General features: G+C 42.9%; 3 protein-coding genes across 6 annotated transcripts; 2 read left to right on the forward strand and 1 right to left on the reverse strand.

The window, feature by feature from the left end:
* The first annotated feature begins 35 nt into the window (after positions 1-35).
* On the forward strand, positions 36-6,483 carry LOC110485105 (protein FAM83B). 2 transcript variants are annotated; one of them, XM_036940551.1, is made up of 5 exons: positions 36-223; positions 586-1,092; positions 2,141-2,305; positions 3,836-3,960; positions 4,193-6,483. In XM_036940551.1, exons 2-5 carry the CDS (start codon positions 640-642, stop codon positions 6,459-6,461), a joined length of 3,012 nt encoding a protein of 1,003 aa, XP_036796446.1. In that variant the 5' UTR covers positions 36-223; positions 586-639; the 3' UTR covers positions 6,462-6,483. The 2 variants fall into 2 exon arrangements, with proteins under 2 accessions (XP_036796446.1, XP_036796447.1); XM_036940552.1 differs by having other exon boundaries at positions 613-1,092.
* Positions 6,484-7,104: 621 nt separating this feature from the next.
* On the reverse strand, positions 7,105-10,180 carry lgsn (lengsin, lens protein with glutamine synthetase domain). Of its 2 annotated transcripts, none has more exons than XM_021557073.2 (4): positions 9,972-10,180; positions 8,893-9,595; positions 8,614-8,777; positions 7,105-8,449 (listed from the first exon to the last, which is right to left on the reverse strand). In XM_021557073.2, exons 1-4 carry the CDS (start codon positions 10,014-10,016, stop codon positions 7,235-7,237), a joined length of 2,127 nt encoding a protein of 708 aa, XP_021412748.2. In that variant the 5' UTR covers positions 10,017-10,180; the 3' UTR covers positions 7,105-7,234. The 2 variants fall into 2 exon arrangements, with proteins under 2 accessions (XP_021412748.2, XP_036796448.1); XM_036940553.1 differs by lacking the exon at positions 9,972-10,180 and adding an exon at positions 9,822-9,965.
* Positions 10,181-16,902: 6,722 nt separating this feature from the next.
* ptp4a1 (protein tyrosine phosphatase 4A1) lies at positions 16,903-21,102 on the forward strand. Of its 2 annotated transcripts, XM_021557076.2 has the most exons (7): positions 16,903-17,112; positions 18,217-18,426; positions 18,678-18,820; positions 19,033-19,125; positions 19,253-19,383; positions 19,638-19,712; positions 19,971-21,102. In XM_021557076.2, the coding sequence occupies exons 3-7, from the start codon at positions 18,716-18,718 to the stop codon at positions 20,086-20,088; spliced, it is 522 nt and encodes a 173-aa protein (XP_021412751.1). In that variant the 5' UTR covers positions 16,903-17,112; positions 18,217-18,426; positions 18,678-18,715; the 3' UTR covers positions 20,089-21,102. The 2 variants fall into 2 exon arrangements, with proteins under 2 accessions (XP_021412751.1, XP_021412750.1); XM_021557075.2 differs by having other exon boundaries at positions 18,217-18,820.
* Positions 21,103-21,397: the final 295 nt, after the last annotated feature.

The following is a 21,397-nucleotide window of genomic DNA, read 5'->3' on the forward strand; positions in this document are numbered from 1 at the left end:
AGTGATGTGTTTTGTCAAAGCGGTGAATGGGGTGAAAGACTGCAGCAGGTTTGATCTGCAGCATCATTGACTGCTCACTTTTTAACTTCAGTCATACGACAGCGGTGCCGGTTAGGGTTGACTTGCTGGCTGTGATTCACAATGTTCAACCTACTGGACAATTTAACACATTCAATGGGATTTTTAAAAGGAGAAAGAGCTGGTTATCATTGCTGACCATGAAGTAAGTCTAGTTTGTTGACATTATGACATTCAATTGAGTGCAAGGCCTCTTTTCTGTCTCTCTCCCCTGAAATGTTCAGAAAGATTTGAAAAGATCCTTTGTGGTGTACTGTCTGTACTTGAATTTCCACACCGGTGGAGTGTATTTTCTACAAATGTACAGAATGAAGAATGTCTACACAAATATGGTAAAACCAAACAGTTATTGGAAGTTTCACATGTGCTAGTTTGTGAGTCAACTGTTTCACTTAAATGGGTTATGTCCTTAGGTTGTGGCATTATACATAGTGAAGATGAAAATAGCACAAGTCACAATTTCATCAGTTCTGTCATAACACATGATATATTGTATATATTTTTAAGGTAATAACCCCATTCTACATAAATCAGAGATCCTCTCAGGGGGAGATCATACAAATGGAATCCAAGCTCTCCTGTCTGTTGTCCTTCAAAGAAGACGTGTTTCCAGTGGAATACATCCAGCCACACTACAAGGAGTCCTACCGGCTTGCCATCTACGCTCTGGTCAGTGGGGGTAGAGATGCCTACCAGGAGTACCTCAAAGCCGAACAACTCAGTGACTTTCTCTCTGAAGAGGAGGTCATCTTCATTTTGGACAATGCAGAGTTGCCAGTCCCGGAGGATGAGGATTATGAAGCAGGGAAACGTAAAAGTGAAGAAAATGTCATAGCTCCCTCGACTTACTTCCCCACTGAGTCAGATGAGGAGGTTCCTGACCTTGACCTCGGCTGGCCAGAGGTCACCAATGAGAACGTGGAGACAAACATCAGCCTGCTTTTCCACCCTCCCAGACACAACACACCGACCATCAAAGAGACGATACGTAAACAAATCCAAGACGCAAGACAGGTAACGAGGCACAATAATATAATTTCCCATCAATAATTTTGAAGTGTCTGGTATTTACTGTTATGTTTTGTACAAATTCACATTCCCGGGTTTGAATTGTCTTTCTCACAGAGTAGCATTTCCCACAGCTGCATATGTTGAGCTTTTTTTTAATGTTCAGTTAAATGTCTGTGGCATATCAACCGCCTAAGCCTGTCTCAACCGGTTTCAAGGTAGGCCTACTGAAATGTTAGCTTCCCACGTCATGGCTGCTTGCCAGACTTACTGTGCTCTGAAAGGTTTCCACTTATCATCCTTACAATTGGATATGTAATTCCAGAAGGTTAAAAAAAGGGCGTGTGCGGATAACAAAAGTCATTGTTGCTTCTCAAAACAGCACATACTGTGCTGTACAGACAGTGCGCTTTTGAATACCACAATTACTCAATGTTGGCGAAGCTACTCTGAAAATATAGTTTACCGAGCTACCAATTACTTCACACTGGAAGAAGTTAAGCTGCACTGAAGCAATCCTTAAGAAAAATATAGTTTACTTATCTGAAGTTATTTTGAAAAAGTAGTTCACTACTTTGTGAAAAAGGATCATATATAAATCTGAAATGTCATTGACCGCAAATTGCAAGAACAGATTGCTCTGGAGTCAGATGTGTAATTTAGCCTATTAAACACAAAAAGTGAGAATAGGGCAGGGCTGATGCAGAAAAAGAAATGAAATTCTTGTCTACTTCACCCATGTTTTATTTTAGAAAAAAAGTTGTGTGTAGTTCCAGCAGGTAGCTACACCACCACATTGCAAAACAAGTAATTAACTACTGAAAATGTTTGAATTTAGTTCAACTACCACCAAGCTACTGAAAAACTGCAATTAAATTACTAGTTGAACTACATGTAGTTCACTACTCCCCAACACAGCAATTACTACACAGAAAAAAGCCATGAGGCACCGTTTCAGATTTGGTGACCAAGTTCTGAGACTTCTACTTTCAATAAACCTCTGCTGTTCCCACAACTGATAATGAAGCGTATTCTTCATTCCTTTCCAATATAGGTTATTGCTATAGCGATGGATGTCTTCACTGACGTTGATATTTTTAAGGAGATTGTCAATGCGACTACTAGGGGAGTGATGGTCTACATACTTCTTGATGACTTCCAATTCAAAAGCTTTCTGAACATGGCTAAGAGCGCAGGTGTCCAAATCCAAGAGCTCAAGGTAAGGAATTGTATTTGAAATACTTCGCAAAATGTAAATGAACTATAACAAAAACTTCTGCCTCGTCCAATGAAATACCAACATTTTTCTACACATAATTTGTGTATCCCATTACACCGTGTGTATAAAAAAAATAGGACGACCTTCCTAATATTGAGTTGCACACCCTTTTGCCCTCAGAACAGCCTGCCAGGGTGGCAGGGTAGCCAAGTGGTTAGAGCATTGGACTAGTAACTGAAAGGTTGCAAGTTCAAATCCCCGAGCTGACAAGGAACAAATCTGTCGTTCTGCCCCTGAACAGGCAGTTAACCCACTGTTCCTAGGCCGTCATTGAAAATAAGAATTTGTTCTTAACTGACTTGCCTAGTAAAATACATTTTAAAAAATTTGTCAGGGCATGGACTCTACAAGGTGTCGAAAGCGTACCACAGGGATGTTGGCCCATGTTGACTCGAATGCCTCCCACAGTTAAAGTCAAGATGACTGGATGTCCTTTGGGTGGTGGACCATTCTTGATACGTATGGGAAGTGGTTGAGCTCAAAAAAATCCAGCAGCATTGCAGTTCTTGACACACTTAAACCAGTGCGCCTGGCAACTACTACCATACCCTTTTCAAATGCACTTAAGTAGTTTGCCTTGCTTGTTCATCCTCTGAATGGCACACATACAGTACAAAATCAATGTCTCAATTGTCCCAAAGCTTAAAAATCCTTCTTTAACCTGTCTCCTCTCCTTCAATCTACACTGATTGAAGTGGATTTAACAAGTGACATCAATAAGGGATCATGGCCTTCACCCAGATTCATCTTGTCAGTCTATGTCACATGGAAAGGGCAGGCGTTCCTAATGTTTTCTACACTCAGCGTATATTCACAAAGGAACTGTAAGAGCTTAAATCCTGATTAAATTGTATTTATCTGATTTATTTAACCTTTATTTTATCAGGGTGTCATACTGAGACCAAGGTCTCTTTCAATGCATAGCAGGAGTTTGTCAGTGGCATGACCTTTTAACTATTGGCAGGAGTCTTCGCGCATTTAGCAATGACATTTGCTCCACACCCTTGGTGGAAATGCAGTAGTCATTTACCGGTGTGTCTATTTCCCCTGAAGCATCATCAGTGTATTAACATGCTGGATGTCATCAGCGGGTTTATTTCATGGCGTTTATGGTGCAGTGCCAGGCTTGCTCCTGTTACTCCTTTACCCTTTGTCTCAAATGGATAGATCTAGAACTTGTTTTTGAACAAAAACAACGTTTCCCGATGAAAGATGAAATGTGTTTGTTATCTCGCTGTAACGCTTAATCATTCCAAACCAATTTTCTGGTTGGCCTCCTGTCAATGCTTTTGGGGATGGTTGTCACAAGTTTGTTAAGGTTAGAGTTGTAGTAGTAGTGTGTGTGTGTGTGTGTGTGTGTGTGTGTGTGTGTGTGTGTGTGTGTGTGTGTGTGTGTGTGTGTGTGTGTGTGTGTGTGTGTGTGTGTGTGTGTGTGTGTGTGTGTGCGAAAAATTCTTCTGTCTTGTTCAGAACCTGCGAGTTCGGACAGTGAAAGGACAGCAGTACATGTGTCGATCTGGAGCAAAGTTCCATGGATCTTTGGAGCAGAGGTTTCTATTGGTGGACTGCAAAACAGTGTTGTACGGCACATACAGGTATGTCTAACCTAGTACAACCAACTCTGTCCACTCTATTGCATTTCAAACATAAATCTGTTCACAAACTCTTCCTTATACTTGTTAAATACAGTATGTTAAATATAGCATTATACATTACATAGCATACTAACATTTTCTAAAGTATTCATGGAGTTTTATATATAACTAACCGGATGACTGCATTTATTTATTATAATACCTTTCTTTTCATTATCTCCCTTTTCTCCAGCTTCATGTGGTCCTTTGAGAAGATCAACCTCAGCATGGTCTTGGTGGTCACAGGGCAGCTGGTGGGCTCCTACGACGAGGAGTTCAGACGTCTGTTCGCCCGATCCACTCTTCCCGCCACTCTCTCTCAGGAGAGAGACTCCCGGAAAGAGCCGGCTACGTCCACATACGACCCTTATTCTGGTCGGCACTTCGAGAGCAGACTCTCTCTTGACCAGATTCACATGCGATCCCGTGGGAGACAGCTTGGCTTGATGAGCTCTACCGGTCAACAGAAGGACGATCGATACAACAATGGACAGATGGTCAAAAGAGGACTGAGCTTTCAGGACAGACTGAATCAATCTCACTGCACCGATATGGTGAAACTTGTGAGGGGACACAGCTACGCCGGAGAGCTGCCGCGGAGAGGGAATTCCACAACTCACTTGAGGAATGTAAGAGATGAAGCTGGTGGCGCTCACGGTGCTCCTGAGAGAGGCAGATGCAACGAGGATCTACTGTTACCAGGCAGGATTAATCATTACACGCAGAAGAGGTACGGCATTGACCAACAGCATCCACTCCCTTACAGCAGTGAGAACTCTCTTAACAGGTGGAAAATCGACTCGTACCTCAATAACAGTGATGCGACCCTAGGGGAGCCAGTTGATAATCTGCATCTGCCTGACAGCACTCAGAACCCAAACACATCATCCCGGATGAGAACATCAGTCCTCTTCAACAGCCGTCTGACAGAGCAGTCTGAAACTCCTAACTATATGTCTGAGCACTCTGTGACATCTCCACAAGGCAGTCTATGGATGCTATCTCCACAGGGCAGTCTAAGAGTGACATCCCCACAGGGCAGTCTAGGAGTGACATCTCCACAGGGAAGTCTAGGTGGCCTAAGCAACTTCCAAACCCAACTGACCCCTGCTAGATTGAGGGAGAGTCAGACAAGACTGGAAGAGATCAGACGGAAAAGGCTCAGTTTACATGAGTATGAGGAACCAGTCAGCAACTTAAGGCCAGGGCAGAGCCAGGACTCTCTCCGGCTGTCTATTTTCTCTACTCTGGAAAGAGCTAAAGGAAGGTCGTCAGAGAGAGGCCTGGATAAAAGGCACAGTGCGGCAGAGCTATCAGGCAGCTCAGAACACAGTTCTATTCAAGGACCTTCCAGCCGCAGAGAGGAACTCAACCCAGGAGGTCAACAGGAAGAGGAAAACAGAGTTGAAGACCAAAAATGTAAACTAACCAACTTTAGTGATGCGCAAAAGTCTGCCTCACAATACGATGTCACGACCAAGACAGAGAGGAATCATCTTGGTGACTGGCAAGAGCCTCTCTCCAGGACGATGTCGGCAGCCCAACTGGGAATACAACTAAAGGAACCTTTGCTCAAGCCCTCCAACTTCAGACCAATTGGACTTAATGTGGAGAGCTCTAAAGCGCTAACATCTTTGATTGGAATACCAGAGGAGAAGGAGGGCCCCACCAGGAAGAGTCATGACTCTGACAGCTCTGACTTGGTGCTCTCCGCAGACAAAGAGGAAACATGCCAAAGTGCGAATCCATTGATACCCAGAACTTCAGTGGAATCAATAATGAATATAGTGCATGCCAATGTTTCAGTGGAGAAAATGGTGGAGAAAACGTCACACAAGGAAGAAGGAGCAGAACTCCAAAGGCAGAATTCATTCAGATCCACAATTCAAAGGATAGGTTCAGTAAGATCAAAGCATTTAGTGCAGGCTGACATTTCCGCAGAGCAGAGAACCATCTCAGATCCTCCTGGAAAACCGTCAGCTGTGCGACTTACTACATCACCTAAAGGTCATTCTCCAAGCCCTTCCAGGTCATCACACATTGCGGCTGACACTGAAACCGAAAAGGAACAACTATATAATTCTCCCAGCCCAGCAGGTAAATCCTCATCTCCTGGGTTAACGACTAGCTGGGTTAGAAGGAGCTTTAGAAAGAAATGTGTACCGGACCAGGACTCCCTGAGCTCCACAAACACTGTGGAGAGTCAAGCATCAATTCATTCAGACACCGGGCGGAAACGAGCGTATAGCCGGTTTGAGAGTTTTGTTTCATTTGAAAACAAGCCTTCTGATAAACCAACAACAGCTACTACGAACCGATATGATTCAGACAAACACGGGAGTTTGTTTGTGAGACATACCCCTGTTAGTTCCATGCACCGCTATCAGACTGAAACTACTCCCAATGAAAATAAGCTTGGTCGATTCATACAACGGGTGGGGAATCTCATCAGCAAGAAGTGAATGTGTCAATGTTGTCTACGATCAAGGCAATAACAGCACTGTTCTATGACAGGGTTTGTATTGTATATTAGACTGTTAAGTCTTTAGGGAATTTGCATGTATTTTTTTTGCACCTGTTATGGGATACTTTTTATTGTACAAATTGTTATATGTTGGAATGAACTGATATGGCAAGTGTGCTAATTCTGATAAAGCAATATCATTTTTATGCCTTACTTGTGAAATGGTCAGTTAGATTGTCCCTTAGTTGTCAATTGAATACCCCAAACGTGAGTATTTTACTGTCCTTTTGTTTTGAGTTCATAGCAGACATTTCGTTTTAAAAAGTGCATACATGCATATGAAAATAATTGCTTCAATATAAGGTACCCTGTGTTGTGTGTTCGGCTATACATGTAAAATAAGTTTCAATGTCAGTATTCAGTGTGAAGTGGCCAGTTTCCTTTCATACGTTTTCCCATGGCACTGTAATAGGTTGAGAATGTTATTTATGTTTGCGTACCATACTGACAGCTATCTACTGTAAGGCATCATAATTCAAGACCCAAAACCCCAGATGTTTCCTACTCTCTTTTTAAAGAAATCTGATTAAATGTGATAATTAATTTTCAATTCATTTGGGCCCTGCACACAGATGTTGATATTTCAATCATGTTTTTATTGTTTTCTGTCAAATATGGAATAAAAAAAGATATATGTTGAAAGAAAGCATTGTGTGAATTCGATCAATCCATTTGTTTAACAGGAATCCGACTGTACAACATTGAGTACTTCTATATGAAATATTCCAGACATTTGTTCCTCTCTGCATCCAATTCTTCAGTCTCAATCTCAAATTGCTTCAGAGCAATAAAATACTGCACAAATGGTTCTCCCAGCGCTCCGCGAATCACATGGTCTTCGCTCAAAGCCACCAGAGCGTCTTCCAGCTTCACAGGGATGGAAAACTGCTGTTTCCCCAGCTGGGTGTGGGTGGAGGCCCTGGTCAGACCCGTCTCAGCCGCCAGGTTGCGTTTGATACCGTCCAGTCCTGCCGCCACGGTGGCCGCCAGCACCACGTATGGGTTAGCCATGGCCGAGCCCAGCTTGTTGTCGATATGCATCTCCCGCCCGCCGTGGCATTTTACATTGAAGGCGCTGCTGTTGTCATTGTAGCCGTAGGTGGCGTAGAGCACGTTGTGCTTGGGGTCTTTAACCTTCTTGGCGATGTGGCTGCGGCAGCTCAGCCCAGGGGAGAGCAGGCAACTCAGGGCGGCCGAGTGGCTCAGGAGCCCCGCAAGCCACTTCCTGCCAATCTCCGACAGCTCCCCTCCGCCATGGTCCCCGGTGTGGAAGAGACTACGGCGGCCGTTGGTGTCCCAGAGAGAGTGGGAAAGCACCCCGGCATTGTACAGGCTGTCGTCGGTGAAGAAGCTGGCGATGTAGCTGTGTTTCCTCGCCATCTCTTTGATGCCGGTACGGAACGTGAAGGCGGTGTCGGCGGCCGCGATGCCAAACTCTGGCCTCAGGTTGATCTCCATCTGGCCGGGCACCATGGCTGAGGCCAAACTGTCCACGTCGGCCCCCATGCAGTACATCCCATTCACCAGCTGCTGGAAGAAGGGCAGGTCGTGGTTGCTGGCCAGGGTGGTGGCGGGGAACAGAATGGTCTTGGGGCCCACCCTGTCGGGTGCTCCCAGGACACAGCACTCGTAGGTGAAGGAGGAGTACAGGGAGAAACCCATGCTCTGGAGCTGCCCCATCAGCTGCTTGGCAATGAGGCGGGGTGCGGTGCGCAGGGGGCTGCCGGTTATCATGCAGGGGTCACAGATGACCCGGGCCGTCTGCTCAGCCCAGGGCAGCACCCTGAAGGTCGACAGGTCTGGGATAAGCAGCACGTCGCTGCTGAAGTTGGCAGGGTTGTTGGCGTGGTCCACCTCACAGCTCTTAGGGCTCAGGGTCAGCTCTAGGTAGCTTCTTGGCATCGGTACCCCGTACATTGCTTTCTCCTGTAAAGATTTTAAATAAATGTACATCATGGGATTTTTCCTATAGGCAAGCATAACCATTGAGCAACCATTTAAACAAATAGCATTATAACATTGTGGGTTGTCTCAATACACTATAGCTAGTATGTTTCAGGACGTTTGTGTACTGTGTGTGAGATGATTACATGAAAGAAGCGGACTGGCACTGTCTTAGACCTGGACACCCCATGGAGATCCGTGGCCTCGAAGCGGACAAAGTTGATATTCTCCCGGACAATCTGCTGCTTGATGTGCTCCATGGCTGAGAAGCTCTGAGTCCCAGACTTATCCATGTTGTCTTTACTGTTATCTATGAGAACAAAAAAAGATGTTCGCCTGTGATGGAACTACTGTATTAGCTACAAGTTTATGAAAAAAAATGTAATAAAAGCTTTTTGATAAAACTAATCCCAAACCAGACTGACCTGTTTGTGAGTTCCAGGTCTCTCCACAGTTGGCACTACTGTTCTCGAACGTGGACGACCGAACTCCGGATTGCCTGTTTGCTCCAGTCACATCTGACGAGTCCATCCCGGAGCCAAGCTGGAGGGAGCTGCTGTCCCTGGACCTGGTGGACACCCTCCTGGAAGCATCAGAGTGGGGCTTGAAAGTGGTGAAGGAGGACTGGGACTCCGGACGTCCATCTCCCCTGTTGGTCCCATGCAGGTTGGTCCCATGCAGGTAGGTGTAAGGGGCTGGGCTTCCAGGACGCCTCCCCTCCTCCTTCCCCCGGGCACCAAGCATGGAACTATCCTTCAGGATACTCTTCAACTCATCCATGGTCTGTCGGGAGACCCCCACCTCGCTGTTGGACGCCCTTTGACTGTAGGTGCAACCCTCTCTGGACCACTCCACCCTGGAGGGAGGGCCCTCATCCTGCCTGGGCCGGTCCCTCTCTGGAGAACCAGAGGGCCTGTGGGAGTGGGTAGAGGGGCTGATAGAGATGATGGTGGGGTTGTTTTCTGAGGGTCTGGGGCTGCTCACGTAGTCGGAGTGGTGGACTATGGACGGCCCCCCTCTGTCCCAGTCCACTGGGGCCATGTGTTTCCCACTCACCTTCACTCCCTTCTTCTTGCCCAGGCTCATTCCACTGCCATCTACCTGGTCTCTGAGCTTACTTGAGCCCTCCTGGAAACACCACCCAACCACCAAAAATATACAGTATTTTAAGTACTTTTTAAAATATAGTTATTATATAGTTATTAATAAACATATATATTTATGAATATGTATATATATGTATATATATATACACATTTTAATACTTACAACAAATAGATTACAATGAAATTAACCATGCATTTGTTACACCATATTAAAACAAAAGGAATAGAAAGGAACACTTTTTTTTTACCATTTTCTTTTTCAATAGTGATGTTCTTTAAGATTGTTCAATTCAGTGACCATTCATGAGCAAAAAAACAACAACAACATTGTGTCCAAATCCAAAACCCCATACTGGGATTTACAAGTCTAAAAAATATAAAAGAGCTAGAGATGTTACCTCGAGAACGAGATCCTCTGAGTCATGCATTCCTTTTATACTCATTTGTGAGTTTTGACCTGAGATTTGAGTGCCTTCATTTGAAACCAGAGCTATGCTCGCACATTTCTTTTATGGACAATTGGCACAATGGTGATGGATTGGAAAATTCTCTCACCACACCCATGAGCACTCCTGTTGGACACTGGTATCCACTGACAACTGGTAGAGACTGAAACACGTCTGCTTTCACCCCAGTGGCTATTAACATCGACAATTCAATATCCCTCTTTGTGTCAATGCAAAGGGAGGTGGAGACAAAAACACACAGCTCAGCTATTTTGTTTGTGCCTCCAATCATGACACTCAGGCAGTTTCTAGAAAGATGCATTTTGTTCAAAAGTACTTTTTCTAGAATAATGAGAAACATTAACACATTTATCAGGCATCTATAATAGATGTTGTAACTCTAACTTTTTGCTGATATAAACTATTTGATGGTAAAGAATTAGGCTACTGGCTGTATTAAATAAAACTAGATTTGATATGGCTTCACAAAACCTTTATATCAAGACTGGGACCAAATATGTTCTCTTTTCTATAATAATTTCTATAGTGAGATTAATTTATATTTAGATTAACTTGCGCAACATTGGCATAGGACATAGATTGAATTTAGTGCTCATCCAGGACACTGTAACAACTTGATAACAACTTAATTACAATATTATTAAGAACAACTATACTACTATATTATATCCTAAAATACTTTCACTGAAATACCTAATAAGATAAATGTTTTAGTAATATAGACCGCAGTACAGCATAGCCTAGCTATAGCCTACTTATAAATACCTACACAATAGTGCATTTTACCTGCTAAGATGTGTGCATCATGATGTTTACAATTCCGGTTACTCAACTTTTGAAAGAATAGCCTATTTGTTGCCACATAGGCCTAACAGGGCCTAAATTATGGTCGTCACTAGCTTCTATGAGAAGGACGCTATTCCAGCCCGCAAATCGGATGTGAGCATTCCTGCATCTGCAGGAAGCCCTCTTTGCTTCTATTCGTCAATTTTTAAACTATAGTCTCAGTCGGTATTCAAGTAATAATAAGGAATTCTCCTCGACCACGCTCACAAATTGAGGAAAACCAACATTATGTCCTATTGACCCCCATTGTAAAAGAGGCAAAAATGCACTGTCATGTTAACAAGCAACATGTCCCAAAAACAGGACATGTCAAAGTAAAATGGACAATATGGAATGGACAATGTGTTGTCCTGGAGTTCCACCCCATTGTCATGATCAGAGGTTTCAAGTTTGTATCCGTAAACTAGACGTCTTTTTTGGTGTTTTACATATTTTATTTTATTTTATTTAACCTTTATTTAACCAGGTAGGCAAGTTGAGAACAAGTTCTCATTTACAGTTGCGACCTGGCCAAGATAAAGCAAAGCAGTTCGACACATACAACAACACAGAGTTACACATGGAGTAAAACAAACATACAGTCAATAATACAGTAGAAACAAGTCTATATATGATGTGAGCAAATGAGGTGAGATAAGGGAGGTAAAGGCAAAAAAAAGGCCATGGTGGAAAAGTAAATACAATATAGCAAGTAAAACACTGGAATGGTAGGGGGTGAGCGCGTGCTACAGGTGGGTGATGCTATGGTGACCAGCGAGCTGAGATAAGGGGGGACTTTACCTAGCAGGGTCTTGTAGATGACCTGGAGCCAGTGTGTTTGGTAACGAGTATGAAGCGAGGGCCAGCCAACAAGAGCATACAGGTCGCAATGGTGGGTAGTATATGGGGCTTTGGTGACAAAACGGATGGCACTGTGATAGACTGCATCCAATTTGTTGAGTAGGGTACTGGAGGCTATTTTGTAAATGACATCGCCGAAATCGAGGATTGGTAGGATGGTCAGTTTTACAAGGGTATGTTTGGCAGCATGAGTGAAGGATGCTTTGTTGCGAAATAGGAAGCCAATTCTAGATTTCATTTTGGATTGGAAATGTTTGATGTGGGTCTGGAAGGAGAGTTTACAGTCTAACCAGACACCTAGGTATTTGTAGTTGTCCACGTATTCTAAGTCAGAGCCGTCCAGAGTAGTGATGTTGGACAGGCGGGCAGGTGCAGGCAGCGATCGGTTGAAGAGCATGCATTTAGTTGTACTTGTATTTAAGAGCAATTGGAGGCCACGGAAGGAAAGTTGTATGGCATTGAAGCTTTCCTGGAGGGTTGTTTACACAGAGTCCAAAGAAGGGCCAGAAGTATACAGAATGGTGTCGTCTGCGTAGAGGTGGATCAGAGACTCACCAGCAGCAAGAGCAACATCATTGATGTATACAGAGTCGAGAGTCGGTCCAAGAATTGAACCCTGTGGCACCCCCATAGAGACTGCTAGAGGTCCGGACAACAGACCCTCCGATTTGACACACTGAACTCTATCAGAGAAGTAGTTGGTGAACCAGGCGAGGCAATCATTTGAGAAACCAAGACTGTCGAGTCTGCCGATGAGGATGTGGTGATTGACAGAGTCGAAAGCCTTGGCCACATCAATGAATACGGCTGCACAGTAATATTTCTTATTGATGGCGGTTAAGATATTGTTTAGGACCTTGAGCGTGGCTGAGGTGCACCCATGACCAGCTCGGAAACCAGATTGCATAGCAGAAAGGGTATGGTGAGATTCAAAATGGTCGGTAATCTGTTTGTTGTCTTGGCTTTCGAAGACCTTAGAAAGGCAGGGTAGGATAGATATAGGTCTGTAGCAGTTTGGGTCAAGAGTGTCCCCCCCTTTGAACAGGGGGATGACCGCAGCTGCTTTCCAATCTTTGGGAATCTCAGACGACACGAAAGAGAGGTTGAACAGGCTAGTAATAGGGGTGGCAACAATTTTGGCAGATAATTTTAGAAAGAAAGGGTCCAGATTGTCTAGCCCGACTGATTTGAAGGGGTCCAGATTTTGCCGCTCTTTCAGAACATCAGCTGACTGCATTTGGGAGAAGGAGAAATGGGCAAGGCTTGGGCGAGTTGCTGTGGGGGGTGCAGTGCTGTTGACCGAGGTAGGGGTAGCCAGGTGGAAAGCATGGCCAGCCGTAGAAAAATGCTTATTGAAATTCTCAATTATAGTGGATTTATCAGTGGTGACAGTGTTTCCTATCTTCAGTGCAGTGGGCAGCTGGGAGGAGGTGTTCTTATTCTCCATGGACTTTACAGTGTCCAAACTTTTTTGAGTTAGTTTTGCAGGAAGCAAATTTCTGCTTGAAAAAGATAGCCTTGGCTTTTCTAACTGCCTGTGTATATTGGTTTCTAGCTTCCTGAAAAGCTGCATATCACGGGGGCTGTTCGATGCTAATGCAGAACACCATAGGATGTTTTTGTGTTAGTTGAGGGCAGTCAGGTCTGGGGAGAACCAAGGGCTATATCTGTTCCTGGTTCTAATTTTCTTGAATGGGGCATGCTTATTGAAGATGGTTAGGAAGGCATTTAAAAAAATAACCAGGCATCCTCTACTGACGGGATGAGATCAATATCCTTCCAGGATACCCCGGCCAGGTCGATTAGAAAGGCCTGCTCGCTGAAGTGTTTCAGTGAGCGTTTGACAGTAATGAGTGGAGGTCGTTTGACCGCTGACCCATTATGGATGCAGGCAATGAGGCAGTGATCGCTGAGATCTTGGTTGAAAACAGCAGAGGTGTATTTAGAGGGCAAGTTGGTTAGGATGATATCTATGAGGGTGTCCGTGTTTACGGCTTTGGGGAGGTACCTGGTAGGTTCATTGCTAATTTGTGTGAGATTGAGGGCATCAAGCTTAGATTGTAGGATGGCTAGGGTGTTAAGCATGTTCCAGTTTAGGTCGCCTAGCAGCACGAGCTCTGAAGATAGATGGGGGGCAATCAGTTCACATATGGTGTCCAGAGCACAGCTGGGGGCAGAGGGTGGTCTATATCAGGCGGCAACGTTGAGAGACTTGTTTTTAGAGAGGTGGATTTTTAAAAGTAGAAGTTCAAATTGTTTGGGTACAGACCTGGATATTAGGACAGAACTCTGCAGGCTATCTATGCAGTAAATTGCAACACCGCCCCCTTTGGCAGTTCTATCTTGTCTGAAAATGTTGTAGTTAGGGATGAAAATGTCAGAATTTTTGGTGGTCTTCCTAAGCCAGGATTCAGACACAGCTAGAACATCCGGGTTGGCAGAGTGTGCTAAAGCAGTGAATTAAACAAACTTAGGGAGGAGGCTTCTAATGTTAACATGCATGAAACCAAGGCTATTACGGTTACAGAAGTCATCAAAAGAGAGTGCCTTGGGAATAGGAGTGGAGCTAGGCACTGCAAGGCCTGGATTCACCTCTACATCACCAGAGGAAAAGAGGAGGAGTAGGATAAGGGTACGGCTAAAAGCAATGAGAATTGGTCGTCTAGAACGTCTGGAACAGAGAGTAAAGGGAGGTTTCTGGGGGCGATGAAATAGCTTCAAGGTATAATGTACAGACAAAGGTATGGTAGGATGTGAATACAGTGGAGGTAAATCTAGGTATTGAGTGATGATGAGAGAGATATTGTCTCTAGAAACATAATTGAAACCAGGAGATGTCACCGCATGTGATGTGGTGGTGGTGGAACTAATAGCTTGGATAAGGTATAGTGAGCAGGACTACAGGCTCTACAGTGAAATAAGCCAATAAACACTAACCAGAACAGCAATGGACAAGGCATATTGACATTAAGGAGAGGCATGCTTAGTCGAGTGAAAGAAAGGGTCCAGTGAGTAGTGAGGTTGGTTGGGGTCACGGCGATTCAGACAGCTAGCCGGGCCATCGGTAGCAAGCTATCATAGGATGGAGGTAGATGAGCGTACATAAAATTTGATTTCTGGAAACCTCAGTAAGCTCGGACTGATGCTAATGCCTTTTGGACGTTTATTTTGGTGCAGTCCGAACCGGCCTTGATTTCCACATCCACGGACATTGGTTTTTGGTCCGGTCTGAATCAAATCTAAACCAATCATAGGCATCTATGTTTGGTTCAGATTTGGTGCGGTCAAGACCTGCCTTGATTTCAACGTCAACGGACATAGATTTTTGGTCCGGCCTGGTCTGCTTATCTTGCGAAGTTGCGCCTCTGGGTTTAGAAACTCTGTGAGGAAGATGTCATGCTCGAGGGGGGGTTCATGCAGAAGCCGATAGGGTGTTCAAGGGGTTGGGGGGGGGGGGGGGGGGGGGGGGGGGTGTTCATGCAGAAATCAATGGAATGCTCGAGGGGGGTGGGGGTTCCTGCTTTCCTGCAGGAAAGCCCTGAATTGTGGGCTACAGTTGCACACTATTGGCTTCTGTAGCCACAAAGTCATAAACATTTTTATACCATTTCTCAGCTTTATAGGTGAACAGTCAAAATCATGTTTTTCATGAAATTGGATGATATTTGAAGGAAGCCAGATCAAAGTATGATGACCAAAGTATGAAAAATGACTGTTGCCGCTACATTGATCAAGTTTGATCATAAAGTTACTCGTCCCCTCCGCCCCTCCCCCCATGTCAAACACTATTCATTACTAAGAAGAAAAGGTGACATCACATTAACTCTCATTTTAGTACACCAACGGTAACATGATATTCTCTTACCTAATTTAAACAAGTACCGCTTGTAACCAACGATGGAGAAGGCGTGTTTGCAGAGGTGCATGGTTTATATAGCTAGATAGCTACTCTACTCGTGCCAAAGTATGACTGTAGGGTGTCAGCAAATATAATTAAAAGTGTACCCTATTCATCTATGGCACAGATACTTATGCACCGAACAGAAATATAAACGCAACAATTTAAACGATTTTACTGAACTATAGTTCATATGATTAAATCAGTCAAATGAGATAAATTCATTACGCCTTAATCTATGGATTTCACATGACTGGGCAGGGGCGCAGTCATCGGTGGGCCTGGGAGGGCATAGGCCCACCCACATGGGAGCCAGGCCCAGTCAATTATAATTAGTTTTTCCCCACAAAAGGGCTTTATTACAGACAGAAATACTTCTCAGTTTCATCAGGTGTCACCCGTCCAATGATCATGCTGTTTAATCAGCTTGTCGATATGCCATACCTGTCAGGTGGATGGATTATCTTGGCAAAGAGAAATGCTCACTAACAGGGATGCAGACAAATATGTGCACAAATTTGGAGAGAAATAAGATTTTTGTGCATATGGAACATTTCTGGGATCTTTTATTTCAGCTCCCCTTTCATCTGTGTCAGGTGTTAGATAGTTCCTGGCTAGCTAGGTCTTCAGCCAGCATGGAACAAAAGGGGTGAGGGTTGTTCAAAACTCTGACGCAGTTGTCAAGTCAAGACATCCGTCAGTGCTGCTGTGAACCGCATCACAAGAGACATGCCAAATGGGATAATAAAAATAGATATCTTTGATGCAATTTCAGTGTTGTTGCAATTTCAATGTTGTTGCTTTGTGTATCACCACATTTGCTTGAGATGATTTAATGCAACACTGCTCAACGCATCCAAGTTGCTTGACATAGGCGTTTCAAAGAGCTGTCAGTCAAAGCGAGCTCATGAATATAAATCCACCCCACTCAGCCTGTCTTTTCAAATTTCATGGTAGTTAGCCTTGAGATAAAAAAAAATACTTTTCCTAGGCTGTCATTGAAAAAATAAGAATTTGTACTTAACTGACTTGCCTAGTTAAATAAAGGTAAAATAAAAAAATAAATCCTTTAAATCCTTAAATTAAGACCAAAAAGCAACAAAAAAATTGCTTATTTTGACTTTGTGGCTGTGAAAGCTATTGGAAACCCTAAATGATAAGCACTTTATAGTCAATCATCAGGAATCCTTATTAAGTATTCAAACAGAGGTGAATAAAACTGAATAGTTGTCTTTTTTTGCGCAGGACTACAACTTGATCCCAGAGAACATGCACAGTTTGTAGGCTTTCTAGGGTGGGGTTTCAAGAGAGCTAGAGCTCTGAATAGTGATTGTCCATTTTCCTTGCGTCGTACTAGTCGAGTAGACGCCGGCTCCGCACGGAGGAATTGCCTTGACTGTATGGTGCAAAACCATTTAATATATTTACTTATTTTTAGGGACCGGCTGTATGATTAAGCTACAATCTTCAATGAGTAAGCATATCCCAGTAAGTGTCAATTTTCATTTAGCAATATTTTGTTACATTTTAGCTACTCGTGTTGTAATTCTGTATCAACTGCTCTTCAATTTGTCAAATGTTAAATCTCGGGCCTCTTCGACACATGCTTTGTTGTCTTTGTGAAATTGATATATCTGAGTTTTTCCTATGATTAACGGTATGTCAAAGGTGTATACGAAATTAAATAGGCTTTGCCGTTAGATTGCCATTTTATTCGAGTAAAACGAGGTGGTGGGTTGCCTTTGAGATCCATTTTCGACGTAGCTATTACCGTCGTATAAAATTTACGCATTTTTCTTATGAACTTCTCAGCAATATCATTGACAGTTTCTATAATCATTCTTACCTTAATTAACTCTAGTTTACTTAAACGAGGCGCTAAATACCTCCACTATTGAGGCGCTAAATACCTCACTATTCAACATTTCGTTTCTCTTATCTCAATGGACATTTACAAGCGCTCGGCTATGAGGCCTCTATACCGGTGATGGCGCCGTCTGCCCTCACAAAGGACAGTTTATCGAAATCCTCTTTCGTCATACTTATGTCAATTTCGGTTTGTTTGGGGTTTTTGTCGTTGGACTGACGTCTAGGTTTGACGTCATTGTATTGTCTCTTAATTAAAGGTCCAATTTGGCTCTAATGTTCAGAACAAAACATTATTTTACAGCCGGAGAATATCGGATTAACTATCCATACTTCAAGCTTCTTAGACAGTTTTTGGAGCACCAGCCAGAGAAAAACATATATGCAATGCTTAGGGCTTGTGGCAAAAAAAAATGTGCTTTGCTGAAATTCTAACAAATCTTTCCTTCCGTGCTACTTTTTGTATGCAATTATAAAGATAAATAATATGTAGAGAATTGAACTGTGATCTACGTAGGCTTTAGTGAGCTACATCCATCCTTCACACATTGGCAGTCATGTTAGACCCATAAATTTAGACCTATGGTTAGACCAGATCATGAGCTGAACAAGAGCAGCAATTATGTGTTTCCATAACCTTCACTTTTTCAATTGTTTTAGCCATTTCCCCCTTGAGTTTAGAGGCCTTGTATCTTACTCCCTCCTCCTCCCCCTCATCTCTTGCAGCAGTTCTGTGGTGTTCTGGGTCACACATTTATGGAGTTTCTGAAGGGCAGTGGGGACTACTGCCAGGCACAGCACGCAGCTGCCTATGCAGACGAGTGAACAGCAGAACTCACCTCCTCTCCGAACACATTGGACCCACAGGAGGAGGATCTGAAACGTTGGCAGGATCAGGACACCTCCTAACCTACCAGCAGAACGAGCCTGGATGGGGTAACTCTACCTGCTGCACACTGCCCTCGTTGGCTTCTGCCTGGTCAGAATCAAGGGGTTAACCTGTCTTGTTTTCCCAAAGGAGAAGGGGTTTGATTTTGGTTGTCCACACCCTTTTTTCTGTCAAATCTGACCTCCTTTCGCCCCCATATTCTTCTTTAGCCCACTGGTCACGGTGTATTTTTATTGCGGGAATATAGTTTGACATTTTGTTGATATTACCTCTCCCTCTAAATAAGTGTTTTCGTTAGATTGTTTTGTGGAAGATCTCGTTTTTCCGTCTGTCACCATGGCGCGTATGAACCGACCTGCCCCCGTGGAGATCACCTACAAAAACATGAGGTTCCTCATTACCCACAATCCAACCAATGCCACTTTGAATAAATTCATTGAGGTGAGCCCTCACATCATTAACACAGTGACGATATCTGAAATGAATTTTGTTATAAAACGTAATGAATGTTCTGGATTCTCATAGGTAGTCCCTCTCTTCCATAGTATAAAGGGTCTGCTTAGAAAATATAAATGTTTTCCCTGTGTAGTATGTCAAATTTACAGTGGAATATGTTGCAGGTCATATGAAAATAAACGTACGTTCTTCTACAGGAACTGAAGAAATATGGAGTGACCACCGTTGTGAGAGTATGTGAGGACACCTATGATTCCACCTTGGTGGGGAAAGAGGGAATACAGGTTCTGGTAAGCTTCAACATCACTGTTTACATCTCCGAATGCAGTACTCATTTATTACTATGTTACTACCGTCTTTGTTTTGGTTTCTGAGAAAGAGGGCAGATGAACTGATTTCCCTCTCCTCCACCAATAGGATTGGGCGTTTGATGATGGAGCTCCTCCCTCTAACCAGATTGTTGATGATTGGTTGAACCTCCTGAAGACGAAGTTTAGGGAGGAGCCGGGTTGCTGCATTGCTGTCCACTGTGTAGCTGGCCTTGGGAGGTAAACTAGTCTTTTTATTTCCCCTCTTAGTATAGAAACATTTATAATCATGTAACAAGGATTTTAAAACGTGTAATAAGTATTTATATTCAGAATTGTGTTAGATTGATGATGCTAGTTCTTTGGGAAGAATGCCAAAACAACGATTAGCCATAATACACCGTATTAAAAAGTCCCATAGTACCCTAACTGCCTTTGTCAACTTTTCTTCTGAGTATTTACCCATGTGTTTTTGTGTGTGTTGTACTTATTAGAGCCCCTGTCATGGTTGCCCTGGCTTTGATTGAATGTGGGATGAAATATGAAGACGCTGTCCAGTTTATCCGGCAGTAAGTCTGATGCAAATACACTTTCATGTAGATCTCTATATACTGGTAGCTGCAGCATCTTAAAATGAAGGCTAAAACGTTTTGAAATAATCGGACTAAGTTGAAATTGCGCTATATGTGCCTCAACCCTTTGTACAGTGTAAGTACATTGTGACAGTGGGTCATCTTTCATTCAAAAGGGCAGGCTAGTCTATTAATATATCACTGGCCTGTACATTAAGATGACGTATGACGGCGATGTATTTTCTCTCGTAACAGGAAGCGTCGCGGAGCGTTCAACAGCAAGCAGCTTTTCTACCTGGAGAAGTATCGTCCAAAGATGCGCCTGCGCTTCAAAGACTCCAACGGCCACCGCAACAACTGCTGCATCCAGTAGTAAAGCCAACTAACTCATAGTCCATGCCAACAATGCCCCTATAAAAATACATTCATTTCTTTATCTTATCTACCTGGCAGGCTTGTTTTTTTTTACAAGTAAATCCATTGTGTTAAAGTATTTCCACCGGAAATTCGTTCTTAAATAATTCAAGTTTTCCCTTCTCAATTAAAAAAATGTCAAGTGTCAAAAAAAAAGAAGAAGAGGTTAGTTAGTGAACAAGTGACAGTGAGTGAGTGTTCTCTATGTGTGCCCTTGGAATTGGAAAGGAGCACAGCCAGTGAAGTAATTTTGTGAACACCCAGATGTTGATTTATACATGTTGAACACAGCCCAAGGTTTTAATTGGCAAGGGTGCTTATTACTTAAAAAAAAAAACATTTACAAAAAAAAAAGTACTGTAATGATGATTTAACATGAGTAGTTAGGTATCCCTTTAAATTTTATGATTCAGTTCGATACTGAATAGAAAGATGTATGCCTTCCTCCACATGGTTAAAACTTGAAATGCCTTACAATTAAAATGGAACAAAAAGGCAATCGAGTGGGTTTGTCATCCACTACATTAGAAAAGGTGTTTCTTTTTTTACTTGGAACAAAAGAATGTTGCCTTTGTCTTGTGCAGGACGTCTACACACTTACGTCCTTTCAGTAACTATTTTTAATATGAAATGCTTAATTGTTGCAATATTTGTTTATTGAAAGTCTGGGACCTTTTTATTTTTTTTATTTTCTCTTATCAAACCTTGTTGATTAATTACTGCCATGTCCGAAATGTGATTTGTGTTTTTCGCTTTGAAACTGGACTTCAACGTCTGCGATATTTTGTATGCCTTTTTATTTTGATGTGCGTAACTTAATACTTGGATACTTGATGATTTATGTATTTGAAAATGTGTATTATTAGGTTGGCTATTTATACTATCAATGGATGTGTGTTTTAGTACTGTGAGCAACAAATTGTAACTGTTCACCAACTTGTAAGAGTACATTAAAATGATACACTGAAAACGAGGTTTTGAATGGCATTTAATGCACTTTAATATAAAATTGTACTCCCATTAGTGAAGGCCTTTAATGCCTTACTTGTTTTACATTGGCCTTGTTTGGTTTAATGGATTGTCTCCCAGTGGGCTTGTTCTGACTGTAGTACCAGCATTGGCACTAACAAAGATTTAGATCTGTCTATGGGACTGCTAACTGGAACTGTGGCAGAGAAAGAAGCAGATTACATACTGTTTCATAGATCATGAGAAACCAATTCAGCTAATGAAAGAATTATACTAGAATATTTCCAAAAAACATGACT

This window comes from Oncorhynchus mykiss, chromosome 13, assembly GCF_013265735.2.
Source record: "Oncorhynchus mykiss isolate Arlee chromosome 13, USDA_OmykA_1.1, whole genome shotgun sequence".
NCBI lineage: Eukaryota > Metazoa > Chordata > Actinopteri > Salmoniformes > Salmonidae > Oncorhynchus > Oncorhynchus mykiss.

Excerpts from the sequence above, each read along its gene's own strand:
- lgsn (XM_021557073.2), bottom strand. The coding sequence starts at position 10,016 with ATGAGTATAAAAGGAATGCATGACTCAGAGGATCTCGTTCTCGAG. Across the intron at positions 9,596-9,971 it reads CAGAGGATCTCGTTCTCGAG|GAGGGCTCAAGTAAGCTCAG; the intron begins GTAACATCTCTA and ends TGGTGTTTCCAG. Across the intron at positions 8,778-8,892 it reads GACCTGGAACTCACAAACAG|ATAACAGTAAAGACAACATG; the intron begins GTCAGTCTGGTT and ends TTGTTCTCATAG.
- ptp4a1 (XM_021557075.2), top strand. The coding sequence starts at position 18,716 with ATGGCGCGTATGAACCGACCTGCCCCCGTGGAGATCACCTACAAAAAC. Across the intron at positions 19,126-19,252 it reads AAGAGGGAATACAGGTTCTG|GATTGGGCGTTTGATGATGG; the intron begins GTAAGCTTCAAC and ends CTCCACCAATAG. Across the intron at positions 19,713-19,970 it reads GCTGTCCAGTTTATCCGGCA|GAAGCGTCGCGGAGCGTTCA; the intron begins GTAAGTCTGATG and ends CTCTCGTAACAG.
- LOC110485105 (XM_036940551.1), top strand. The coding sequence starts at position 640 with ATGGAATCCAAGCTCTCCTGTCTGTTGTCCTTCAAAGAAGACGTGTTT. Across the intron at positions 2,306-3,835 it reads TCCAAATCCAAGAGCTCAAG|AACCTGCGAGTTCGGACAGT; the intron begins GTAAGGAATTGT and ends TGTCTTGTTCAG. Across the intron at positions 3,961-4,192 it reads GTGTTGTACGGCACATACAG|CTTCATGTGGTCCTTTGAGA; the intron begins GTATGTCTAACC and ends CCTTTTCTCCAG.